We start from the raw sequence: 23,423 nt of genomic DNA on the forward strand, positions 1-23,423 counted from the left end.
GCAATTATCGCTGTCACTTTTGCACCGCGGCGGAAGGTAAAATATCTTTCAGTTTTTAACGCCATAGCGTTAGGCTCCCGTTTTGCACAAAATCCGGCGTCGACGTCATCGGCGTTGCGAGCGAAAAATCCTCAAGAAGCAACCAGGTAGGCCACCTAGGTCACCTGACATTGTGGCGTCATCACAACCTGCCCACCGGATTGTGAACAAACTGACCACAGTGGCAGATATTAGTTAAATTGATGATTGGTCGCTCGGGAATAGCAACATGGGTCGCATAAGCCTCACCGGTGGCAGCATCTGCCATCGCAGGGCAGTGGCGCATCGCTTAACCGCTGAACCACTGCGCCAGGAGAAGTATGATGACCCCCAGGGATCTACGAGCCTGAAGTCGAGAACTACCAATTCCGCACAAATGGGCATTAATTAACCCATTACGCTTCGCGTCACACCCTTGAGGCGGAGCTCAAGTCTCCTTTCCATTTTTTTCTCTCTACTCTCTCTTACTCTCGCCTCTCTTGCGATGAGCCCTTCGTGGAATAGGATGTAGTGGCATTTTTTTCCTTATTTGCTGCGATGGAAACCGCAGCAGGGGGCGCTAGCTATTAGCGCCGTGACTGACCCTGCACAACCCTGAATCTTCCACGACGGCTCCTCTGTGCCACTACCGTGAACAACATGACGCCAATGAACACGAAGATGTTAACTGCCATGCAGCACAGACGAAATAACATTTCACGTCCATTTGCACTTTTCTACACTTGGACTCCACGGTAAAGAGAGGGCAAGTAGATGGTTTCCTGATACACACAAAGTGAAATCCTCAGGGTGCTTGACAACGTTTCGACAAGAGGTCCTGTCTTCGTCTGGGCAAAGCGTTCATTGCCTGGGTTTAAATAGGGCCCTCACTCCGAAGAGGAGGGCCCAGTGAGGGGAGGCGGGTGTGAAGTGGGGAGTGTGCAGATGCACGCTCCCCATTCTACCACGTACCTTTCGCATTACACGCCCTCCTCCCGTCACCGGGCCCTCCTCCTCGAAGTGAGGGCCCTGTTTAAACCCAGGCAATGATAAATGCTTTGCCCAGACGAAGACAGGAGTCACAGGACCTCTTGTCTAAACGATGGCAAGCACCCTGAGGCTAAGCCTACCTTGTTCACTTTGTGTGTTCCTACACTATAGCAAGTTTCTTGGCAGGGTGCAAAAGAGAGAGAGAGAGAGGCTGACCTTGCTCATCCTGACAGCCGCGTTGAGGAACTCCTGCTCGTCGGGGCTGCCGACGTGTGGCGTGCCTGCGTCTAGCTGCCTGCGCGGTCGGGGCCGCGGTCTCAGCGCCGCGTCGCCCACAGTCCAGGGCGCGGGCCGCAGCAGCACCACGGTGGCCAGCGCGTGCATCGTGAGTCCGCCGATGAGCAGCAGCGCTCCGCGCAGTCCGTACGCCTCCAGCAGCAGCGTCACGGCGGGCGGGAAGAGGAATGCGGCCAGCGTGGCTCCCGCCAGGCTGAGGCCGCTTGCCCGCGACAGATGGCGCTCGAAGTACTGGTTCACCAGCACCGAGTTCACGGGCGTGCACAGGCCCTGGCCGATGCCTGCACGGTAAGCAAAGGGAACGCCTCGTCACGCACCGCTGCGCAAGAAAAAATTATGAAGTTGATCACTTTAGGCTTAAGTTAGACGTCCGACGTGCTCTAGACAGTTCAGCTTTAAAGGAAGGTAGGGGGAAGAGGGGGAGTAGAGACAATACCTGGATCCTTGATTCCTGTATCTTCAGCGCAACTTTTACTGAACCGAAAGCGATCGTCACACCAGGAAATACAGCTCGTGTGCGCCCGAGGCTGATGCTGATGAGGCGGCACTCTCTGGATTGGGTCGTATGGCATCGGGTCATGTATGCCTCTTGCGATGAATGATCATAACCTTGCAAGAACATAAACTTTTATGTGGCAGCCCCTTCGGTTCACCTATAATGTCGCTGGCTGTTAAACTGGCCCTGAAACTTGTCTTTTGCCTGTTTTACCTTTGGGACACGAGGACAAACAACTGCATCTCTTCACATACACTCAGCGCCGCGACCTCTCCTGGCCAATGCCTCCTGTCCTGATGCGGACGTTCTGAGGTAGTAGTAACTATATTAAGGTTGGACAGCGCTCGCGCTGAGCATTCTTTGCGTTCCGGCCGCCTTAGCTAGTGCACGTCCACCTTTCCTACTCTGCACGTGCGTAGCAGTAGTCATGTGGTCCCCAGGCAGGGCGCACAAGCCCAAGGGACATGGCAAATACTGCCTTTTGTAGTTCTTGCAGCCGTCAGAGAGCCAAGAATGTCCTGCTGACAAAGCAGTATTACTAATATAAAAAAACGCCTCTCATTGACCGGCCGCCGAACTTGTGATCCATTTATGTTCGTTTAAATAAATAGAGCCAAATTTTCGTCAACATGCAAATGATTACAGACTGACCACTGCTGCACTTTGCACATTATGTTGACGTTGGCTTTCAGCGACGCTCTTCCCCACTGGCAAGCTAGAAAGTCGTGTTACATACGCGTAACATGTGAGTTGCAAAGACAGCCCAAATACTTATGCAGTGTTTCCGGTCTTCAGCACTGCACAGTAGAATTACTTGCATTCTCTTCGATTGTTCTTGTTAATATGACATATATTTCCAGAAAACTAACTGCGGTCCTACGGCCGTGTGCTGCAAATTGTTCTGCCAAAGACGAAGAAGCCCTTTACTTCCCGATCTGCTATGTCGGTCAAGTACTGTATGTCGCAAAATAAGCAGACCGAGTACCACGTAGTACATTCGTGACGGTGCCTTTCTCTACCCGAAGAAAGCAAAAATGAGGCAGAATGACGTCAGTCATCTAGCCTTTGTAAGACATTTCCTTTTCCTTCTACTGGGCCTCCAAAGTCAGCTGAGCACGACTTCGACATCAGGATCACTAAGTCTACAGAGACTTATTAGTACTGGTGCGAAGACGAAGACGAAGAAGCAGGCTGTGGAGAGGTACAGAGCGCTTTCGCTAAGCCCGCAGCCATTAAAATCATATTTTATTTATTATGTCATCCTGTTCCTTGGCTTGCTACTCAGTATCATGTGGTGTGAGGTGCGGTGTAATATCATCATCCTGGTCCCTGGAGAATCGACGCCTTCTGCCCGCCTTTGTCATCAGTCGAGGGTATCTGGACTCCGCCGCCCAGCTCAACGCCAGCTCGACTTGACCAGAACGGACCAGCCGCTTCCCCCCCCCCCCCCCCCGTCCCCAGCCCCGACCACAAGACACTACGACCAGAAGCAGACGCGCTGTGACCGGATGCTTATTGGCCCGACGATCATAAAAACCAAGACGGCACCCCCGCCCAAGCTGTCGGGCACGTCCATAAACCTTGGCCTTCGGCTGTGGGCAATCGAACCCGAACCTCCGTGATCAGATCATCTTATTCTCTATGGCAAGCTTTTCGTATTCTTCTATCCTTTATTGCCATGCTTACCGCCACCTCACTATTCAGAATTCAAGTAATCGATCGGGACGATCGCTCGGTGGCTCCGGGTTGTTGCTGTTGTCTCAGAAGCGATGGCGCATACCCACGGTGGGGGATTGGCCAGGCTCTCGGTAATGTTACGAAGACGAAGAAGAAGCGTTTAGTGGCGCGCTCTCGCCGATGGGGTTCTGTTCTGGCTGTTCTGTTGACGTGGCTCACTACCCAGGCTGCGGGGCAGTGGCTAAGTACCTGGCGGTGTTGCGTTAGCTTGCTCAATTTCTCCTTCTTTTTGTCTGTGCCTGTTTGCTCCTGTTCTGGGGTGATTGGGTGCGGGACGAGAGCTTAATGTCTACTTCTTCTCCTGGCCAGGGGTTTTCCCCTTGGTCGGCATCTCTTCCTAAGGACCAGCTCCCAATTGATCTCTTTTTCCGCAGCGGTGTTTCAAGCATTCCAGTCGCATTAGTGCCTTCCGATGGAGGCGCTATCCGACTGAACAACCCAGAGGCAGTGCAGGCGGCCCTTCAGTCAACATCGAAGCACTTTATGCACATTACCGATGTCCGGCAGTTCGGCAGGGGTGGTATTTTGTGCATGTCGCCGGATAAAGACTGTATTGAAGATCTTCTAAACTGTACGACCTTCGCCAGCCATCCGGTGAGCACATTCATTCCGCCTCATCTAGCATGTTCCAAGGGTTTGGTCCGAGGGGTCGACTCTCGATTGAGCCTTGCGGAAACGCTTGAGAACCTCTCACCTGCGGGAGTGATTGCTGTCCATCGATGCAGCAGGATGGTTGACGGAGTAAACATTCCTACGGAGTCCGTCATTGCCACATTTGCAGGAATATTTTGCCCGTCAGAGATTAAGGTGTGGCCATTGGTTTTTCGAGTAGATGCCTTTAACTCTCGGCCCATTCAGTGTCAAAACTGCTGGCGATTTGGCCACAGCGGCAAAGCCTGCAAATCGGCCTTACGCTGCTGTACCTGTGGGGAACGTCATTGCAGAGAGGAATGTCCTGAACAGCAAGAGAAATGTTGTTTGTGTAGCGGTGCTCACCCTGCTGATTAGCCTGACTGTCCTGCACGAGCACAAGAAGTTCAGGTGCTCGAGCTTATAGACAAGCGCAGATGCACGCGGAGAGAGAGGCTTTTGCCGCAGTCAAGGAGAGAGCCTCAGCCTACTCTAGTGTGGCCGCCAAATGCCCACCCATAATGGATTCTAGTTGGTCCCAGGCTATTACAGCGGCAGTTGAGAAAGCTGTGGCAAATGCAATGGATCGCATTATGGAAACCGTGTCCACGTGCATTTCGCAGGTCATAGCTGCTCAGATGACCAATCTTCTGCAGGCGTCCACCGCTCCGCTCTTGTCTTCTTTGGCTTCGGAAGCTACCCCTCCTTTTGTAGTAATCGATTCCGCTCCACAGGGCCAAAAACAATGTGAGCAACAAAAGACCTCTCAGGCCTCTCCTTCGAATAGCGTTATGGACGCATCCTCTATGGATTGTATGGATATGGAGTCTGATCTCCGCGCCCAGAATCGAAGTGGGTCTCCTCTGAATATTGCAGGTCCATCTTTCCCCCAGTCAAAGACAAAAAAAAGTAACGCAAGTCAAAACGCTAAGACCAGGATTCTAGAAAAGGCAGTCGCGGCTGCGGCACTTCCGCCAACATAGGGTTCTTAAGTGTACTCCAGTGGAATTGTCGATCTATATTCTCAGCTTCAACAGATTTAAATTGCCTATGCAATCAGCTTCTACCAGATTTAGTTGCTTTACAGGAAGCATGGCTAACTTAAAATTTCAATTATCATCTCAAGGATTACCATCCGTTCCGGCTTGACCGGTCCTCACGAGGGGGAGGGTTGTTAGTGCTCATATCTACAAAGTTTTGCCACAGGGCATGTATTTCTTTTCAATATGCGGACAATGAATGTGAAATCCTTGCGGTTGACCTCGGTGTCCCAGGTCAACAGCCCTTTACGGTAGCTAGTGCATATTTCCCGTCTGGTGTACGTGACACTCGGCCCCTTGACTCACTCATGTCTAGTAGCCGATCTCAGGTTCTATTACTTGGCGACTTCAATTCGCACCATGTGACTTGGGGGTTTAAAACAGACAGCTTTGGTTCCAGACTATTTGATTGGGCTTCTGGCAACAACTTGATCTGCAACAATTCCGGATTGCCTACGTTTGTTCGCAGTCAATGCCGCTCTGCCTTGGATTTAACTTTTTCCTCCCCAGGAGTCTCTGTTATGTCTTGGGCGCCTGTTGACTGTGCAACAAACAGTGATCATCTACCGATTAGTTTCAAGCTTGCATGTAAATTAACTCTTCCTGAGCGACATCAGCGCACGTTAATAAATTACAATTGCTTTAAAGACACGCTAAAATCAGCCCTCCAAATCACTTCAGACACTCGCGCTCAGAGAAGTGCCGAAAGCAAGGCTGCACATCTATGTTCAGTACTGGACCATGCAAGGCAAAAGTCTGAATTTTTGTTTAAGAGAACAAAGGGTGCAATCGCGAACAATTGGTGGCATGCTGAGTGCACGCGTGCATATAGACGACGGAAGCAGCTTAGAAGAAACTTCTCATCAATCAATGCCCAAAAAATTGGCTGGATTATAAGTATGTTGCAGCAACATTTAAGCGCACTGTCGCCCGTGCAAAGAAGGAGTATAATACAAATCATTATGATTTCCTTTCCCAATCACGAAGTAAACGAGCTTTGTTTAATTTCATGAGGCGTAACAAGGTGATTCCTCCGGCTGCCAACATTGAATCTCTCGTTCAGTCTCCTGCTGACATCGCAAAGGCCTTAGAGGATATTGCGTGTGGCCTAGAGCTTCGCTTTACATCTGATTTACCTTCTCCTACTATATTCACATGCACCTCAAGTGATTTCACTGAGGTCTCTATGCCCGAGCTGTCGCAAATTGTTCTGCGCTTATCCCCAGCGGCTCCTGGCCCCGATAAGGTCACTTCATCTATGATCAAAATTTTGTTCAATGAATCTCCTGCAGACCTGTTGGCTCTAATTAACCATTCTATTAAAGGTCCTTGGATACCGCATGAGTGGCGTCTTGCTGAAATAGTTCCACTGCTTAAAAAGCAAGGGGAGGGCTTAACTTTAGACAATATACGCCCTATTTCGTTAACATCGAACCTAGTGAAATTGGTGGAAAGGGTCCTTCTCAGCTGTGTCATGTCATTCATTTCAGAAAATGCTGTATTGAATCCATGTCAAATTGGTTTCAGGCCGGGTTGTTCAATTTGGTGTGCTCATACTGACCTTGAGAGTCGTATTAAATTAGCTCGCAATAGAAAAAAGTTTGCTGCGCTTGTCACCTTGGATGTCAGTAAAGCATACGACAGCGTGGAGCACTCGACTCTAGTACTAAGATTACAGGAACTGAACTTCTCAAGCTATTTTGTAGCTTGGATTGCTGTTTTTTTGAAAAATAGTGAATTTTACTGCTGCCAAAATGGTTTTTCCTCAAGGAGATTTTCACAGACAAGAGGTGTTCCGCAAGGATCAGTTCTCTCACCTGTTCTTTTTAACATTTTTCTAAGCTCAATTCCATGCATTCAAAATGTGAAAACTTATGTGTACGCCGAAGATATTGCATTTTTTGCATCAGCAGGTGACATTCACACTCTTTATCGAACCCTGCAAAATTACCTCAATGTTCTTGACAACTGGCTAGGAACAATTCATCTGTCCCTTAATGTGAAGAAATGCGCATTGTTAGTATTTCCAGTTTCTGTTCCTGTAAATATCTGCCTGGTCTATAGAAATAACATAATACCTCAAGTTCAGACGGTGAAGTATCTCGGTGTAATATACGACTCTACTCTCTCCTGGCGGCCACACATTGAGCAAGTTTCTGCAAAAGGAGTTCGGGCCATTGGCATCCTGCGCAGGCTTTGTAGTGCTAGGTCAGGCATGAGAAGGCATACGCTTCTGATGATTTATAAAATGTACGTCCGCCCAATTTTAGAGTTCGGGTGTGTTTTATTCTCAGGAGCTCCTGCCTATAAACTTCGCCCTCTTGTGCTTTTGGAGCGTGAGGCGTTGCGCCTTTGTCTGGGGCTTCCAAAATATGTCGCCAATGCTGTTCTGCACCTTGAGACGCGAATGCCTTCGTTATCAGCTAGGTTTCGCCTTTTAACAGTTCAAACATTTTTAAAACTGTGCGACTCACCTCTTCACGCTTCCAGTATACTATTTCTTAGTCAACCTTCCGCCTTTTTTAGTGCTGCCTGGTCTCGATTTCATACCCCGCAGATATGTTACGTGCAGTCCCTCCTTGATCGCATAAATATTCATTTCACAGATGTCCGCCAAATATATAACAACTCCTCATCTGTCCAGATCGAATTCGATGACATTTTTCCATCGAATGCAAAGCTGCAGCCCTTCCCGCTTCTTCAGGGTCAATTGCAGGACCACCTAAGGTCCTTTCCCTCTCATGTTCTTATTGCTACCGATGCCTCGCAGGATCGCGAAAAGGCAGGTGTGGGAATTTTTTCACCTTCACTGGATTGGTCTTTTTCTCTCCGTCTTCCTGACTTCACTCCAATTTTTCTGGCTGAATTATTAGCAGTAATCTTAGCCTTACGAAAATTAGAATCTACCGTTTCCCTGGTCGTGGTATTGACAGACTCTCTGTCCATTTGCTCTTCCTTATCCTCACCCACTGACTCTCGGCCATTACGCCTCTTTAAGTTCCTGATTCCGCTCCATCTAAATTCGGTAAGGTTGCTTTGGGTACCAGGTCACATGGGCTTTCACTTAAATGAGGTTGCAGATTCCTTAGCAAGAGCCTCTCTCAGCGGCCCAATTGTTGCTGTCCTGCCATCGTGTGCATATACAGCTGCGGTGAGGTTTCGCAGCTACACAATATTTCAGGAATTTGCTGCCTCGGCTCTTACATCATCTCCCGAATATCAGCATCTTCTGCATCCTTGGAGTAGCAAGGACTGGCGCTCACGCAGACTAGAGGTCTCTTTCACGCGCTTGCGTTGCCGGGTTCCCCTTCTAAATTTCTACCTTCACAGATCTGGCCTGGCAGCTTACCCACTGTGCCCTTTTTGTGCCGAACCTGAGACAATAGATCACTTCCTGCTGTTCTGCCGCCGCTTTTCTCATTTGAGGAAGCGTCTTTTGCAAATTCCATTTCATCAACTGGGCTTGCCTGTGTCTTCCGCGGTTGTTCTTTCCATTGGCGCTTCTTTGCTTGGACGAAGCGACAGGAGTGTGCGCTCTGCTGTGCAAAATTTTCTTCAAGAAACGCAGCGACTCCCATTCTAGTTTCTTTTTCCCGCTCTCAGTCAGGACGACATTGCAACATTACAGGCATTGTGTACTATTATTCACATTAAGCAATTGTCCTGTCTTCGATCTCCAAGTTAACTGGACCCCTTTCCTTCCCTCTTCCAATCTATCAGACTACATACTATTCCCACTGCTTTTCCCGTCAAAACTTTCCTGTATCCAGTAATTAACCGCCTGTGTCTTGGCCACTCCCCCGTAGTGGGTATGTGCCAGCAACGTCTGAGGCCTTCCTTCCTTCCTTCCACTAACCGGGCAGAGCGCTCGCGCCAGGCCCGCAGCCATTAAAATCATATTTCACCTGTCATCACGTCGTCCTGTCCCTTGGCTTGCCACCCCGTATCAATATCACAAAATCAAGCACATTGCGCGGACCAAAAGTTCGCGTCGGCGCTCCAGGACAGCTCACCCGCCAGCGGCAAGAAGACCAGCAGGCCGATGAAGTCGAACCGGACGAAGCAGAAGAGCGAGGCAGCGACCGTCAGGAGCACGCCCAGCACGGACAGGATGCGGACGTGGCCCTTGACGATGAGCACGCCGGTCACGGGACCTGCGGGAGAGCAGTGCTTTGTTGTGTCAAGTGATGCCAGGTGCATGCCGGGATCTGCGCTCCACGTGCCCAGTGGCGCCGCACGGGAGTGGCATGGTGAAAGCAGCTGCGAATGTGGACACCAGCGTTGAACGGAAATTTTGTTTTCAAAAATTGAGCAAATATGCTTACGCACGCACAAACCACTCTAACGCTGGCGTCAGCTTGGTACCACAGCTGAAGATGCGTAGAAAGTACACAGAATTCACTCTACATTGGTACCATTACGCCTCTTAATGTAACAGCATTCTGCTACACCAAGCTGTTCCTGTTCAGGCCATCATTTACCAAAACGCAGCTACAAAGAGCACCCGGTTTTCCCGGATGCTCTTTCCATCTGTGACTCGGTTCCATTGCTCAAATGTGCAATGTGGCGGCACGTCGCTTCCGTGCGCACCAGGCAGTGCTTGTTATACAAGCGGTATCCTATTATAAGTGACCTAGACTCTCGTTCATATAATGCCTTGAGCTATCGTCATGCGCGGCAATGAATATATTTGATTCCAAATGACCGAAATTAGCGCCAAGCACAACCACAAACAAGGGTGAGTGGACGGGTGCGTTCTATTAGTCCACTTGCCAGGGATTGCGTTTTTTTTTTTTTTGAGGCGCTAATTTTCGTCGTATAGAAAGAACGAACCTGATAACCCAAAAGCGAACACTCAACCGCCATGATATAAAGGATGTTCCTGTTTATCAAGCGGCGAAGAACATTCCTTGATTTGCGTCCTTCTAAAATGCACCGGTATATTTCTAAATAACGTATGTGGATTTTAGGGCAATAAAAACGTTGTGTGGGCGGGTGAGAGCCGGGAAGGCTGACGACCGTATAGCAGATTTCTAGGCATGCGGTGACCGAGGCCAATACAAGGGCATGACTATTTGGATATCATGGCCTTGGTCCTGCAATGAATTCCACCGGGCTGATGACAATGGACGCTGCTGCTGGTGGCAGTTTTGATGGCATTTAGAATCGTTAGGTCAAGTTACGGGGGACACCTTATATATCGGAACCACACGGCACTGACCGGATGGAAACTTTTTAAGCGTTTGAATATCGAATTTCCTTTTTGAAACCGCTAACTAGTGCACTTTTATCCCACACGGAAGACGGAAAGAAGACAACATGAATGTTGGAAGGAGTTCCGGGTTTGAACCCGACCGCGGCGGCTGCGTTTTTATGGAGGCAAAACGCTAAGGCGCCCGTGTGCTGTGCGATGTCAGTGCACGTTACAGACCCCCAGGTGGTCGAAATTATTCCGGAGCCCTCCACTAAGGCACCTCTTTCTTCCTTTCTTCATTCACTCCCTCCTTTATCCCTTCTCTTAGGGCGCGGTTCAGGTGTCCAACGATATATGAGACAGATACTGCGCCATTTACTTTCCCCAAAAACGAATTATTATTATTAATCCTAAAAAACACCTGTACTTGGCGGGGCCACGGGTGGCCAGCACAGTCTCGGTATGCTTTGGTGCTTCGCGGATACATGCGCTTCGCGTGTCCGCGTCGTTTCGATTTTGAGGTGGCTCGATTTACAAGTACAGAGCAGCGGAGGAACTGCAAGTTCTCCTCTAGAACAATGTTCATGCCTTGGCACACACCTGCGACGCTTTTTTTTTTGCTGGCGTTTACCGCAATTTATCCTACGTTGGAGTAATGCGCGCTACTTCGTGCCTCCGTGTGCGGCGTTCACAGCCAACGTACGCGTAAGTACTGCGTCATCGGTCTCCTCTTAAATGACAATCCAGCGCCGTACTAGCAACGCAGAATGATGCTGCTGCACAGAAAAAGATCGGGCAATGTGACGTCGCAGGTTGTCCTAACAGCCGTGTCGATCCACAGCAGGGCAGTAGCATTTTCTGGTAATGTGGTGTACAATATAGCCGTGTGGTGTAACACTGCACCACTGCTGCCGCATTGCTAGCTTGGCTTGCTGCCGACACTGCCGACTCCTCGGCGCTCGGACATTGTTGACATCCAGCCAGTCCAGCCGCCTCAGCCCTAAAATGCAACGCACGCTCTGTTGGGCTGAGGTCGCCCAAGTGCAGGTTAACTTTGTTGTCGTGATATAATAATAATATATACTTGGTTTTTGGGGAAAGGAAATGGCGCAGTATCTGTCTCATATATCGTTGGACACCTGAACCGCGCCGTAATGGAAGGGATAAAGGAGGGAGTGAAAGAAGAAAGGAAGAAAGAGGTGCCGCAGTGGAGGGCTCCGGAATAATTTCGACCACCTGGGGATCTTTAACGTGCACTGACATCGCACAGCACACGGGCGCCTTAGCGTTTTTCCTCCACAAAAACGCAGCCGCCGCGGTCGGGTTCGAACCCGGGTACTCGACCGCGGCGTCTGCGTTTTTATGGAGGAAAAACAATAAGGCGCCCGTGTGCTGTCGGGATCGAGAACGGGCTCCATCGCAACGTTGGTGTAAATGTAAACGAACAGACGATGGCGACGGCTGTCAGATGCCTTCAACGTCCGGCCGGAGGTAACTGTCATTTCGGCTGCTGCTAAACCACACCTTCTGCCAGCAACCACAGAGTACGCGTTTACGTCAATTTTCGGGCATTACATCATCAGTAAGTGCCGAGTTTGAATCAGAGCTGCGTAAAAAACTTATGCAAATTTATATACAAATATCTTAGCAATAAATGTACCTTTCGCGGCCGGATAAGCAAACAACAAAGCCACGAAACGCCAAAATATCGCATTTTGCCAACAAAAAAAATTGAGATTGTTCTCAGTGTCACTTTGAGAGCTGCGCTCTAAAAACGGGGAAGGACAGGCGGTCTTAAGCAACAAGGGCTGAAATCATCAGGACCATCGGGCCGAACGACAGGACTCTGAGGGTAGCGTATTTGAGAACTCTGCACTATGATCCAATAGGGGCGTGGTTAATTCGGTCGTTCCAGCGAAGGTGGCGGCGCCACACGGCCTGTTCCTGAAGCGGCGAGCCGGTGATCGCTCTGCGCGGTGCGTGCAATCGCAGTGGTTTGCAGCGTAAGATACGCGTCAAAAATGAGCGTAATCTGTTATTCTACGATGTGCGAACATTCCAAACAGCAAACATGTTGTTTCTGCCAACACGTACAGAGTTCAAAAAGCAGTGATTAAGTGCATTCTGCAGGTTGGTAACGAGTTTCAGCCCAATGACCCGTCTCAGCGGCGTACTCTGTTGACGCCCCGACACCTTGTCGTAATACATTCCTCTTCGGTGCTTTGTTCATGCGACCAACGTAGAGTATTACAGCTGCATGAAAGCAGTGTAGTGCTTATGCACTGAGCCGATATGAAGTGTATTGACTATGTTTTAAGGCGGACGTTTGCAGAAAACAAAGATTTTTCATCAAGCTTCAGTCCATTCTGGTCTAGATTAAACAGGGCTTTCGGGCCACAACGTGATTGCTAAATAGCGATATGAATGGCAAGAACTTCACAATTATACGTTCATTTCTCGAATATGATGCGCAGTGCGGATGAATAACCGCAAACGCTTCTTGGAAACTGTCGTCTGCTCACTCGATCACAGCGTTTCCCGCTCTAGTCGAAAACACATTTTTAGCGCTAATTTCAACTTTATTACTCGAATGACGCCTTGGCTGCCGCTTCAAACAACAGTTATAATGCCTTTTCTATTGGCGCATATATATTTGATCAACGCACGCTGCAGACGGACTGTAGTAGGACACAATTAAATCTGCAGTAAAGCTCCACCCACATTACGGAGCACCGAACAAAATTTCTTCGTGAGAAAATGTAGACCAATGGTAAAACATATTAGTTTACCTAAACAAGCAGCCAATCACGAGTCTAAATTGTAGGCTCAAGAATTTTGATCTTTCTGGCTTGTTTGATGCAGACCAACATTAAAAGGTTGATTCTGATCTCTGCCGTAATTGGTAAGTTCAGTCAGATTACGCCGCGGGCCATGGCTAGTGTTACCAAATGCTGATTTTCTTTTCAATTCCATCCTTATAAGATCAGCGCGCAATAAATACACATAGCGCATTTATGCGGGTAAGGGCCGCGCTCGTGTAGGCACCAAATATAGCGTCAGACTGTCTGGATCATTAAAGTAGTTTCTTTCCGCTTTCAGGTAAGAGCCGAAAGAACAAGAAAGTGAACGCGCAAAAAATCACAGTTCAAAGTGTTTGTCGCACTTTACTAAGCTGAGTTTGCAAGTTTCAACGGAGTTTTTGCGGCACTTACAAACTGGCGATTCCATGATCATACCGATAAAAATTCATTTCGAGCCTGTAATGCAGCCAAACTTAAGCAGAGGATCTTATTAACAACCAAGAATAATTTACTGCTACTTAACTAGACTCTAAAAATATCACCAAGAGATGCCACAACGTCAAGAAGCCGCTTTGATTCTATAGAGACGCACGCTATGGCATCGGCACCATCACCGCCTCGTCCGCCAAGTCGTACAGCCGCCGCGCCACCTATAGGAGCTGGAATGACTGAATAGAGACAGTGTCGTTATAGGGAGACCCACCGGTGAGCTGGTACAGTGTGTTGATGAGGCTGAGCGGCCAGGCCGCCTGGCCGTAGCTGACTCCCAATGCGGCGACGATGGCCACGAAGATGACGCCGCTGCTGGCGGGCAGCACCGCACACCACAGGTCCACCCAGGCGCTGGCCGCCACCACCAGCCAGCCGAGCGCCGAGTCGGGCCCCATGCTTCCTGCAGAGAGGGAGAGAAGAATTCGGTGAGAGGAAAGGCGAAGGTGCCGGCCCTTGCCTGTCACTCCACACTGGGCGAAAAGCAAAGGGAAAGAAACAGTGAAGTGCAGTGTAGATATAGGTAGGTGGTGATGTCATAACACACTGAGTTCCACTGAGAATCGAGGACAATTTCGCATGTCACTGTGGCAACGGGTAGGCTTAATGAGCGGTCGCTCAAGCCCAGCATTCTTGGACAAAAATTTTGAATACTGGAATACTGTAAGGTACTGTTACGGAAAAACTGAAGGTCCATTCTTCCGATACGTAGCAAGGTATTTAATTTAAAGGTTTTTCATCGGTCGCATCGAGTAGTTAAGACTGCCTTAGAAGACCAATGGGGAACGCTTCGGACGGTAGCAAAAACGTTAAGAGGAAAAAAAATGCAAGCTTGTCGAGGGAAGATCTGCGGACATATTGACTGTTGTAGTTAAATCTTGCAATATATGAAAAAAAGACTGCATTCATACCCCCCCCCCCTGCCCCACCCCCTTCCCCGTTGAAAAGTGCTTTTGTCCAGAATTTCTGGGCATGGTATGCACGAAAGCGTCCGCGTCGGTCCACCTGCGGGTCTCGTCGCCAGCTGCCAGAACTTCGGCCGTCGCCAGAATTTCGTACGATTCACACGCGGAATTGTACGAATCGCATTGCGGAACTTTTTAGTACTGATTTGATTTATGATTTATGAGAGTTTAACGTCCCAAAGCGACTCAGGCTGTGAGGGACGCCTTAGTGAAGGGCTCCGGAAATTTCGACCACCTGGGGTTCTTTAACGTGCACTGATATCGCACAGTACACGGGCCTCTAGAATTTCGCCTTCATCGAAATTTAGTACTGATCGCTGTGAAAACAAAGCGGGGCCTGCAGAGCAGCGTTCGCGTGCTGTGCTGGGTACAGACAAATACAAAGGGCGGGCTGAAATGCGTCCGCACGCGCTTGCGCCACGCGCGGCGTGATGTCACGGGGCAAGAGCCGCAGACGCTGCGGAGCTCTCAGACATTGCGAGTCAAGTTACTTGCGCAGAGTTGATGAACTAACCCCAAAGGGAAAGCCTCGCACTAACTCTGCCCGTGCAACGCACGAGCGCGGAAATGTTCCCACCGTTCAAGTTCGTCATCTGCTGAAACGCTCGCTGAAACTGACGACAAAACGGAGTTTCGGTCCGGCGACCCTGCCTTTTGCAAGGCGGCGGCGCGCAGTGCACTCGTAAACAGCAGCGGAAGCGTCATGTTTGAAACATTGAAGGGCAAAGGCTTGCACCAACAGTCGAGTCACCGGCTGATTTTTGTTTTTCTGTTCAGCCTGCACTGAAAAAATTAATGGGCACTTGAGGTCCTTACGTGCTATGACTTCTACCTAAAGGTGTTTATCATTTCCATTGTCATAAACGCCCTCATCATTATCTAGTAACTTTCTTTGCCATTTCAAAACTATCACAATCACTTACTAGTTAACACTCACTCGTCCGATGTCTTGCTTCGTTGCCTACGATCACCCGTTACTATCTTATGCTACAATGATGAGGTCATGTGACACCCTAATGACGTCATAAGGCTTTGGGACGCCACTTTTTGGTGTACATCGTGTTTCGTTGCTGATAAGCGATATAATGATTTCGCATTAATAAATAGTAAATTGTCGGGATTAACGTCCCGAAGCGACTCATGCTATGAAAGATGCCGTAGTGGAAGGCTCCGAATTAGTTTAGCCCACCTGGAGCTCTTTAACGTGTGCTGGCCACGCACAGCACTCGAGCGCCTTTTGCAGCTGCCGCGTCGGCGATTGAGCCCCGGTCCTCAGGCCCTAACCACTGAGTCACCGCGGTAGGTGTTTGTGATATGAAGTGAAAGGCTCGAGTAATCTTTGTGCCTAACGGACGCACAAACCTTTAACGCGCTTACCGTGTATTAGTCGACTTGAGTATTTTAACCGTGTGCGAAGATTGCTTGAAAGCAACACAGAGTCTCGCTAGTTGGTATTCAGTAAAGATGGGGTATCCAAACGAGACAGCGACGACTTCAAAGTAATTCATCGGGCTTCCTAAGTGCACTTCATCTAATAACCAGCTATTCCTACGATGCCAATAGTGTATAGAAAAGAATTAACAGGACTGCATAAGGTTGAAAGCCCGAAGCTACGACACTGCTGTCAGTCTCAAACATATATGGAACAAATATACTGGGTGTTTCAGCGAGCCCTTCCAAAAATTCCTAAATATATATATAGGGTGCGTGAAAAAAGAAAAAGCTTTTTAGGAACACACTGTCGGCGGTGAACGTCAGTTACTTTAAGAACTATCGTAATTAACGAACAAAATAAGTAATGGGTATTATTGAGCGTTTCAATTAACACCGTCATTCTGTGATTGCAGAGGCCACCCGCCGCGGTGGCTCAGTGGTTAGCGCGCTCGGCTACTGATCCGGAGTTCCCGGGTTCGAACCCGACCGCGGCGGCTGCGTTTTTATGGAGGAAAAACGCTAAGGCGCCCGTGTGCTGTGCGATGTCAGAGCACGTTAAATATCGCCAGGTAGTCCAAATGATTCTGGTGCCCCCCACTACGGCACCTCTTTCTTCTTTCACTCCTTCCTTTATCCCTTCCCTTACGGCGTGGTTCAGATGCCCAACGATATATGACACAGATACTGCACCATTTCCTTTCCCCAAAAACCAATTATTATTATTATTATTATTATTATTATTATTATCAGCAGAAGCTAGACAAGAAAGAAAAGAAGACAGGCTGTTGTAAGTAGTAAATTATTTCGATAATTAGTACCGTTTCTACCGCAACTGCCGTTCGCTGTGCTGAGAGTGTGTTCCTGAAAAGAGATCTTTTCATCTTTCAAATACCGTATATGGGAAATTTGAAAGTGATCGCTCCAACGGCGAGTATATAAGCCCGTTTGTACTTTAATCTAGTACAAGCATTTATACGGCAGAAAGAAAACCCACCTTCGGCTCAAGGAAAGAAAACGTCAAGTCAAAATTCGATAAGAGCATTAAAAAAGATAAAATAAAAACAACTCGTACAGCACACCGCTCCTACACAGTCCCGCGAATGTTACAGACAGCTGACTACCGCATCTCAGCCTAGCTGCGAGACAGATGAAATGCCTCCACATTTCTCGAGTGGCGCTATCTCTGTGGAAAAACAACCCGCCAGTATTTTGTAAGAGGAGATAAAAGCCAACGTCTTGCAATGCGCAGAAATGTTTGAGTGGCGGTCGCCATTCTTTCTGCATTCACTCTGGCCCCTGTTGGCACGGCTTTCAACCTTTCCAACGAACAAAACCCCACACAATAGCGCGACACGATAAACCACCGCACTGCGACAAGAGAACACTTTGTGTGGCGGCTGATAACGCATCTTTACACTATACTCGACATGGCACGCCGTGCTTTCTTAGCAGCCCATTTCATGTGCGCATTGGATGGATAAAGCCCCCACAGTGGCCGTCAGTTTTTGAACTTGCGGGCTGAGGTGATATGGCGCCTTCCTCGGGCGTGAAGTTTCTCGGGTGGGGTTGGTGAGGTTCCCGTTCCGCAGAAAATCCGGCGTCTTCGTTGTTGGCGTCGTCGGTGTGTTGAGCGAAAAATCCTCAAAGCAAAAAATCCCTAGCTGGGACACCTAGGTCAGTGACCTTGTGGCTTCATCACAACCTGCTCACCGGATTCTATTCAAACTGACCAACGAGGCAGGTAGCAGTTAAATTAATGATTGGTTGCTCCGAAAGAGCAACCTAGAGGTCGCACAAGCCCCACCGGTGGCAGCACCTGCCATCGCAGGGCAGTGGGGCATCGCATAACCCCTGCAACACTGCTCCAGGAGGGCTGTGAGGACTCCCAAGGATCTGCGAATGCCAAGTCGAGAATGACCAATTCCGCATATATGGGCATTAACCCATTAACGCGACCGCGTACGTCATAAGCTTAAGTGTCCCCTCCAATTTAGCGCAGAAGCATGCACTACTTAAAGCGGTCCCAACCAAAAATCTTCTGTGAAGCCTCGCAGTAACTCAGGTAAGCCCGGGTTAGCTCAGAGGAGCGTCGCGCAAGCTGCAGCCAATGGGAGGGTGACCTTGAGGGTGACCGTGGCCAAACCTATCATAGCAACAGCACATACAGAAATAAAATGAATACTGCCGGGACTCGATTTCGAACCCGCGGCGGCGCGAACAGATCAGCTTCTCTGGCCACTGCCGTCTTTACGACAGCACTATGCTGTCGCTGCAGCCGATCACACCTCGTGTCCAAATGCAACACACTCTCACGCCATGCATTGCCCATCGTCGTCTTCATCAACTTCCATCTGCGGCGCGAACAGATGAGATCAGCTTAACCTCGATCGGAGTTTAACCTGAGTCTAATATCGTCGCCAGAGTTGCCGACGACCCAGCAGAGCAAAGCCATGAGCCAGGCTAAACACATGGTTTCGCAGGCATACACGTTTAGCTACGTTAAAACACTAACATTTTTTGTGTGTGCATATTTTCGCAGCACTTGAGGGACAGATGCCCTTTCTTGATGCCGTTGTTTGCGATGTTCTCGTGGATGGTACAGGATTGGGGCCAGAGTGGGGGAGGTCCCGGATTTGCTCTGGTGAACGGAGAGCGCAAGCCCTCTCGAGTCCTCTCCCCTGCTCGAGGACCACGCGGCGCGCGGCAAGGACACAGGCCGACACACAACGCACACGCCGCGGTTGCTGCGCACGACTCAAAACGCGTCGCACTCACAGTCACATTTCGTCGTCCTAAACCCAAATGACCTCGACCAGAAATACCAAACCAGAAATGGCTAACTTCGAGCCGAGGCTCCCACATTAACAAGTTCTTAGAAAGTTCGGCAGGCCTGCTGGATGTATTTCTGATTGTGTCGCTTACAGGAAAGCAACTGTAAGCGTCATTTGTACCGAACAGAATGGGCAACGCTATAGCAGCTTCGCTGAATATATGGCGCATCTGAAGCTTTTGGGCGATATTCGTAACATACAGCCGCCCACAGACTTAACACGAATGACGGAACGCGTGGCCTGGACTGCCGTCAGCGCCACGAAGCGATAGTCATCGGGTGCGAGACAATGCTCTCGGTAAGTTTACGGCGGCTGGCGATAGCTTGTGCACAGCTAGCCTTGACTGCTTTTACGCTTGTGCCTGATCGCCGCGTGGACAGCGCGCTCGTCACGGGGGCGTTTCTGCGCTTTTTGCTCGCCGATGCACAATGCTCATTTCAGTTTTCTTATCGCGGCAATCACTAATTGCAGTCAAAGCGAACTGTGCACCAGCTATCGTCAGCCACCGTAAACCATACCGAGAGTATTATCTCGCACCGATGACTGTCCCTTCGTGGCGCTGACGGCAGTCCAGGCCAATAGTTCCGTCATTCGTGTTAAGTCTGTGGGCGGCTGTACAAAAATAAAAAGAAACAATTCTCAGCAAGCTTGCGGTTCTTTGATGTCAGAATGTCCTTTCAGCAGCAGCAGCCGAGGCTGTTGCCGCGTTTTCTTATGTACTTACATCCAGCATAGCGCCACAGTTGTCTCCCGGCATTTATGCGTTAACACTTGTACATATACTTTTTCCAGATGCCACGCCAGATACCGCATGGGTTGCATTCGATGAATGCAAGATGGCGTTTTAATGCTAAGCCGCCAAAGGACAAGCTGCCCTGGACTTCGAGAAAAAAAAAAGCTCTTCAGTGGCAAGGGAAATCGTAAAAATAATCTACAACACATCAGCTCCAACACGGGATTCAAACTGGAATTAATTTGTTGCATTCACCGCTTTGTTAGGATTATGTCGAAGTTTTTCGCGCCTAAGCAGTGTTAGCTTAACCTTATCGAAGTGAGTGACTTTCATGCGTATGCATGAATTGGTCAAGTGCATTCGTTGCACAGGGCGAAATCACAGCGTTCGCAATGCACGCTGTGCCAGCTATCAGCAAGTCAAACGAACGCGCAAGGCGTCGTTACGTCATAGGTGGCGACGGTGCTGCCACCTGGAGCGACCCTCCACAACACGTCGCAGTGTCGCACTTGCGAGGGCGGCAGAAGCACGCAGCGGCGCGGTTCCCGGCGGCCATCCGTGACGGGAGGAGGCGTCGAGTCCACCGCGCCCGTACGACGCAGTGGGGCGCGCATTCCCTTCTGCTGACGCAACGCGTTTCGAGGGCGACCCCCCAGCTACCCGCCGAGGCCTCGACTGGCAAAAGCGGGCGATTTTCCCCGTCGTTCGTCCTCCAAGCCTTCCAAGGTGCAGCCGGCCTCACTATACCACTGCCTCGCTTGGGCTCACACCTCTACTTCGCGTCTTGAGGCCGAGGCCTCCAAATTCGCAGGAACATTTGGCTGTATTCATGCATATTCAAGGCTACGTATACTGCCTGTGTCACGCGAGATATGCAGAGTTCCGGCAACCCAACCTTAAGTAACAGAGCGACGACATTCAACCTTCGATTGCGCCGTGCGGCTACTAGCGGAATACGAGAGAAAAAAAAAACGACGACAATGGAGCAGAGAAGCGCCTTGCTTCGTTCTTGGGCTCGTGCTCGCTTGGCAGCACGGATGTGCTCAACCCTCGTCAAGTTCGGGTTAGGTTGTCAAAAATAGTGCGCTGTCAGAAATTAACAGCTGAGGTTTGCGTTGAACGCCTTAAAAATATGAATGTGTTATTTTTGAAACACGTACTACACTTGCACCGCTTGAGGGACTCTGGCTGTTTCTATGAAGGGCACGCATGATGAAATAGGTGGGTATGCCATTGCTTTCGCCAAAACAAGAAACACTTATCTTTAGCCATGCACTTTCTACGGCGAACAGGGTTACCCAATTGCACATAGATATCAGTGGCCGCAGCAAAGTTTGGATCTTAAGATACCTCCCCGCATCGCGACAGCGCTCCAGGAGCCAGCTGCAAGTAAGTACACAGCCCAACAAAGTGTACATTTCTCATTCAAGGTTTGCTTCAAGAAACCTTCCACACTCGAACTAAGGGTAAATTCAACATAAATGCGAAAATTTATACAGGTGAAGTTCGGAATTCATTCCTGGAGAACGTCGCGCTGCGACATGGTTCACTCGCAGTTCTTTTCACGGACAAAGGGACGTCGTTTACGACTGAACTCACGTAACCGACACTTCACTATAGACCAACAGCGGTCTGTGACGTAAGGAAGATGCGGCTTGCTGCCGTCGGTGCAGCGGTTGCAAGTGGGTGTACGACCCATAAGAATGCGTGTAAACAAAAATTTTCAATGCAGCATTCCGATTTCATAGTCAATCTGATACGCCCCTTCGTCAACCAAATCCGATCGAGTACTATATGAGACAGAATGTGTAAATATGAAACGTCATTTTAAGGCCGATGCATTTTCTAAACACACTAATGTGTCCTTACTGGTTTTACCCCCGTTGGGGGTACTGTATGGCGACCGGTTCCATAGAGAACCTGGCAGGAAAATATTACAGAAGCTGAGAATCAGTCCACCCCGGGAAGTCGCTGACAAGATCGACATGCCCATGCAGATGAGATCACACATTACGACTCACCCCACATACCAAAACGCATGGATGAGGAATATACCAGAGGACGGAGACTAGCCAGAGCTAGACACCTCTCTAAGCGCTGGGATGGAAACAAGGACAACGATCTACGTCGATGCGGCTGGACCCGTTAACGGAGTCGCGGCAATTGCAGCAGTTTCACCCCGGGGGAACATCATTGCAAGCAGCCTTATCCAAGCGATGGATACCACATCGGCTGAAGAAGCAACTATCACACTAGCGATATCAAAGAACAGCGAGGCAACGGTTATGTCCGACTCACAAGCAGCGGTACGCAATTACCTCAGAGGCCGCGTTGGCGCTCCGTGTTGGGAAATTTTGGAAAGGTCAAATCCTTCCAACATTCAGATCTTCTGGACGCCAGGGCACCTCTCAACGACGGGCAATGAGGCGGCCAACACAGCTGCTCGATCTCTCCTCCTCCGAGCATCTGGCACGCAGCCTCTCTCTGACATAGTTGACAACTCCTCACCCCTACTAAGCTACACAGAAATTACGGAGTACTATAAGATCACAAGAAGGAAATATCCTCTTCCTCACTAAACCCTAAGTAAATATGAAGAGCACATAATCAGGCGACTACAAACTAATACTCTGCCCAATCCTTACCTAATGAGTAAATGGTACCGCCAGAAACCTACCATTCGTCCTGCCCCTTCTGTGGAGCAGTTGGCACACTCTTTCACGCGGTTTGGGAATGTCAAGAAAACCCAGACTTGGACAGCAATCCCCGATCCGACTCATGAGCGCTGGGAGGCAACCCTTCATAGCCACAGCCCACTCGACCAGAAATCGCTGGTTGAGAGGGGCCGGATTATGATGACGACCAAAGGGTTCTCGTACTGAACCCCACCCAGCTTTTGTGCTCTGAATAAATGTTTTTCCTCCTCCTCCATAGAGATACACGTAAAAAAAAATCTTTCCAAAATAATCTTCTCTTTCCACACTGCACCTATGAAGTCGACCGCTCGTAAACAGTTGGTGAATACTTTTAAGATGAGCACCAAGAATAAGTTATTCCGCCGGCTGATATCTCTTTACAGCGTCACAGTGACTGTGCGTTGTGATGCCCAGCACGACTACGCAACGAGAAGAGTCTCCTCTTAGCCCGGGGGCACAGCACACGTGCCTACCGAGCGTTCGCAGGCGCACTGAACCCCGACCCACGCCACCCTAAAACGGGCCTCGGAGGGCACCGTGCCCAGCCGCTGCACTGCCACCCGGCGAGCTAGCCCGCCCCATCGCGATTGCTCGATGCAGGGGCCGTCTCCATTGTCGTGCCTTTAGCGTGGTACCACATACTGCCCCTCGTGGCTGGATTAAGGTAGGCAAATACACGCCCCCATTCCTGCCTGCCCAACCAAATACCCATCCGCAGACCATTATTGCACGCCCCCAATACAATCTCAACCTCTCCGAGTACAAGCCAGCCCAAGTCGATGCTTGCTGCTCGGAACGGCCGCCCAACCTCCAATAATAATAATAATAATAATAATAATAATAATAATAATAATTGGTTTTGGGGGAAGGAAATGGCGCAGTATCTGTCTCAAATATCGTTGGAAACCTGAACCGCGCCGTAAGGGAAGGGATAAGGAAGGGAGTGAAAAGAAGAGAAGGAAGAAGAGGTGCCGTAGTGGAGGGCTCCGGAATAATTTCGACTACCTGGGGATCTTTAACGTGCACTGACATCGCACAGCACACGGGCGCCTTAGCGTTTTTCTTCCATTAA

General features: G+C 49.5%; 1 protein-coding gene across 4 annotated transcripts in view; it reads right to left on the minus strand.

Moving 5' to 3' along the window:
• LOC144120607 (monocarboxylate transporter 12-like) overlaps window positions 1–23,423 on the minus strand; it is a 39,976-nt gene that overhangs the window by 7,074 nt on the left and 9,479 nt on the right. For all 4 annotated transcript variants that reach the window (XM_077653185.1, XM_077653184.1, XM_077653186.1 and 1 more), the window contains exons 2-4: window positions 13,907–14,095; window positions 9,222–9,362; window positions 1,225–1,586 (exon numbers count right to left, since the gene is read on the minus strand). In XM_077653185.1, the coding sequence (XP_077509311.1) occupies window positions 1,225–1,586; window positions 9,222–9,362; window positions 13,907–14,090 (687 nt within the window). In that variant the 5' untranslated portion in view covers window positions 14,091–14,095. The remainder of the gene's footprint in view (window positions 1–1,224; window positions 1,587–9,221; window positions 9,363–13,906; window positions 14,096–23,423) is intronic.

The sequence above is a fragment of the Amblyomma americanum genome, chromosome 2, assembly GCF_052857255.1.
Source record: "Amblyomma americanum isolate KBUSLIRL-KWMA chromosome 2, ASM5285725v1, whole genome shotgun sequence".
Classification (NCBI taxonomy): Eukaryota; Metazoa; Arthropoda; class Arachnida; order Ixodida; family Ixodidae; genus Amblyomma; species Amblyomma americanum.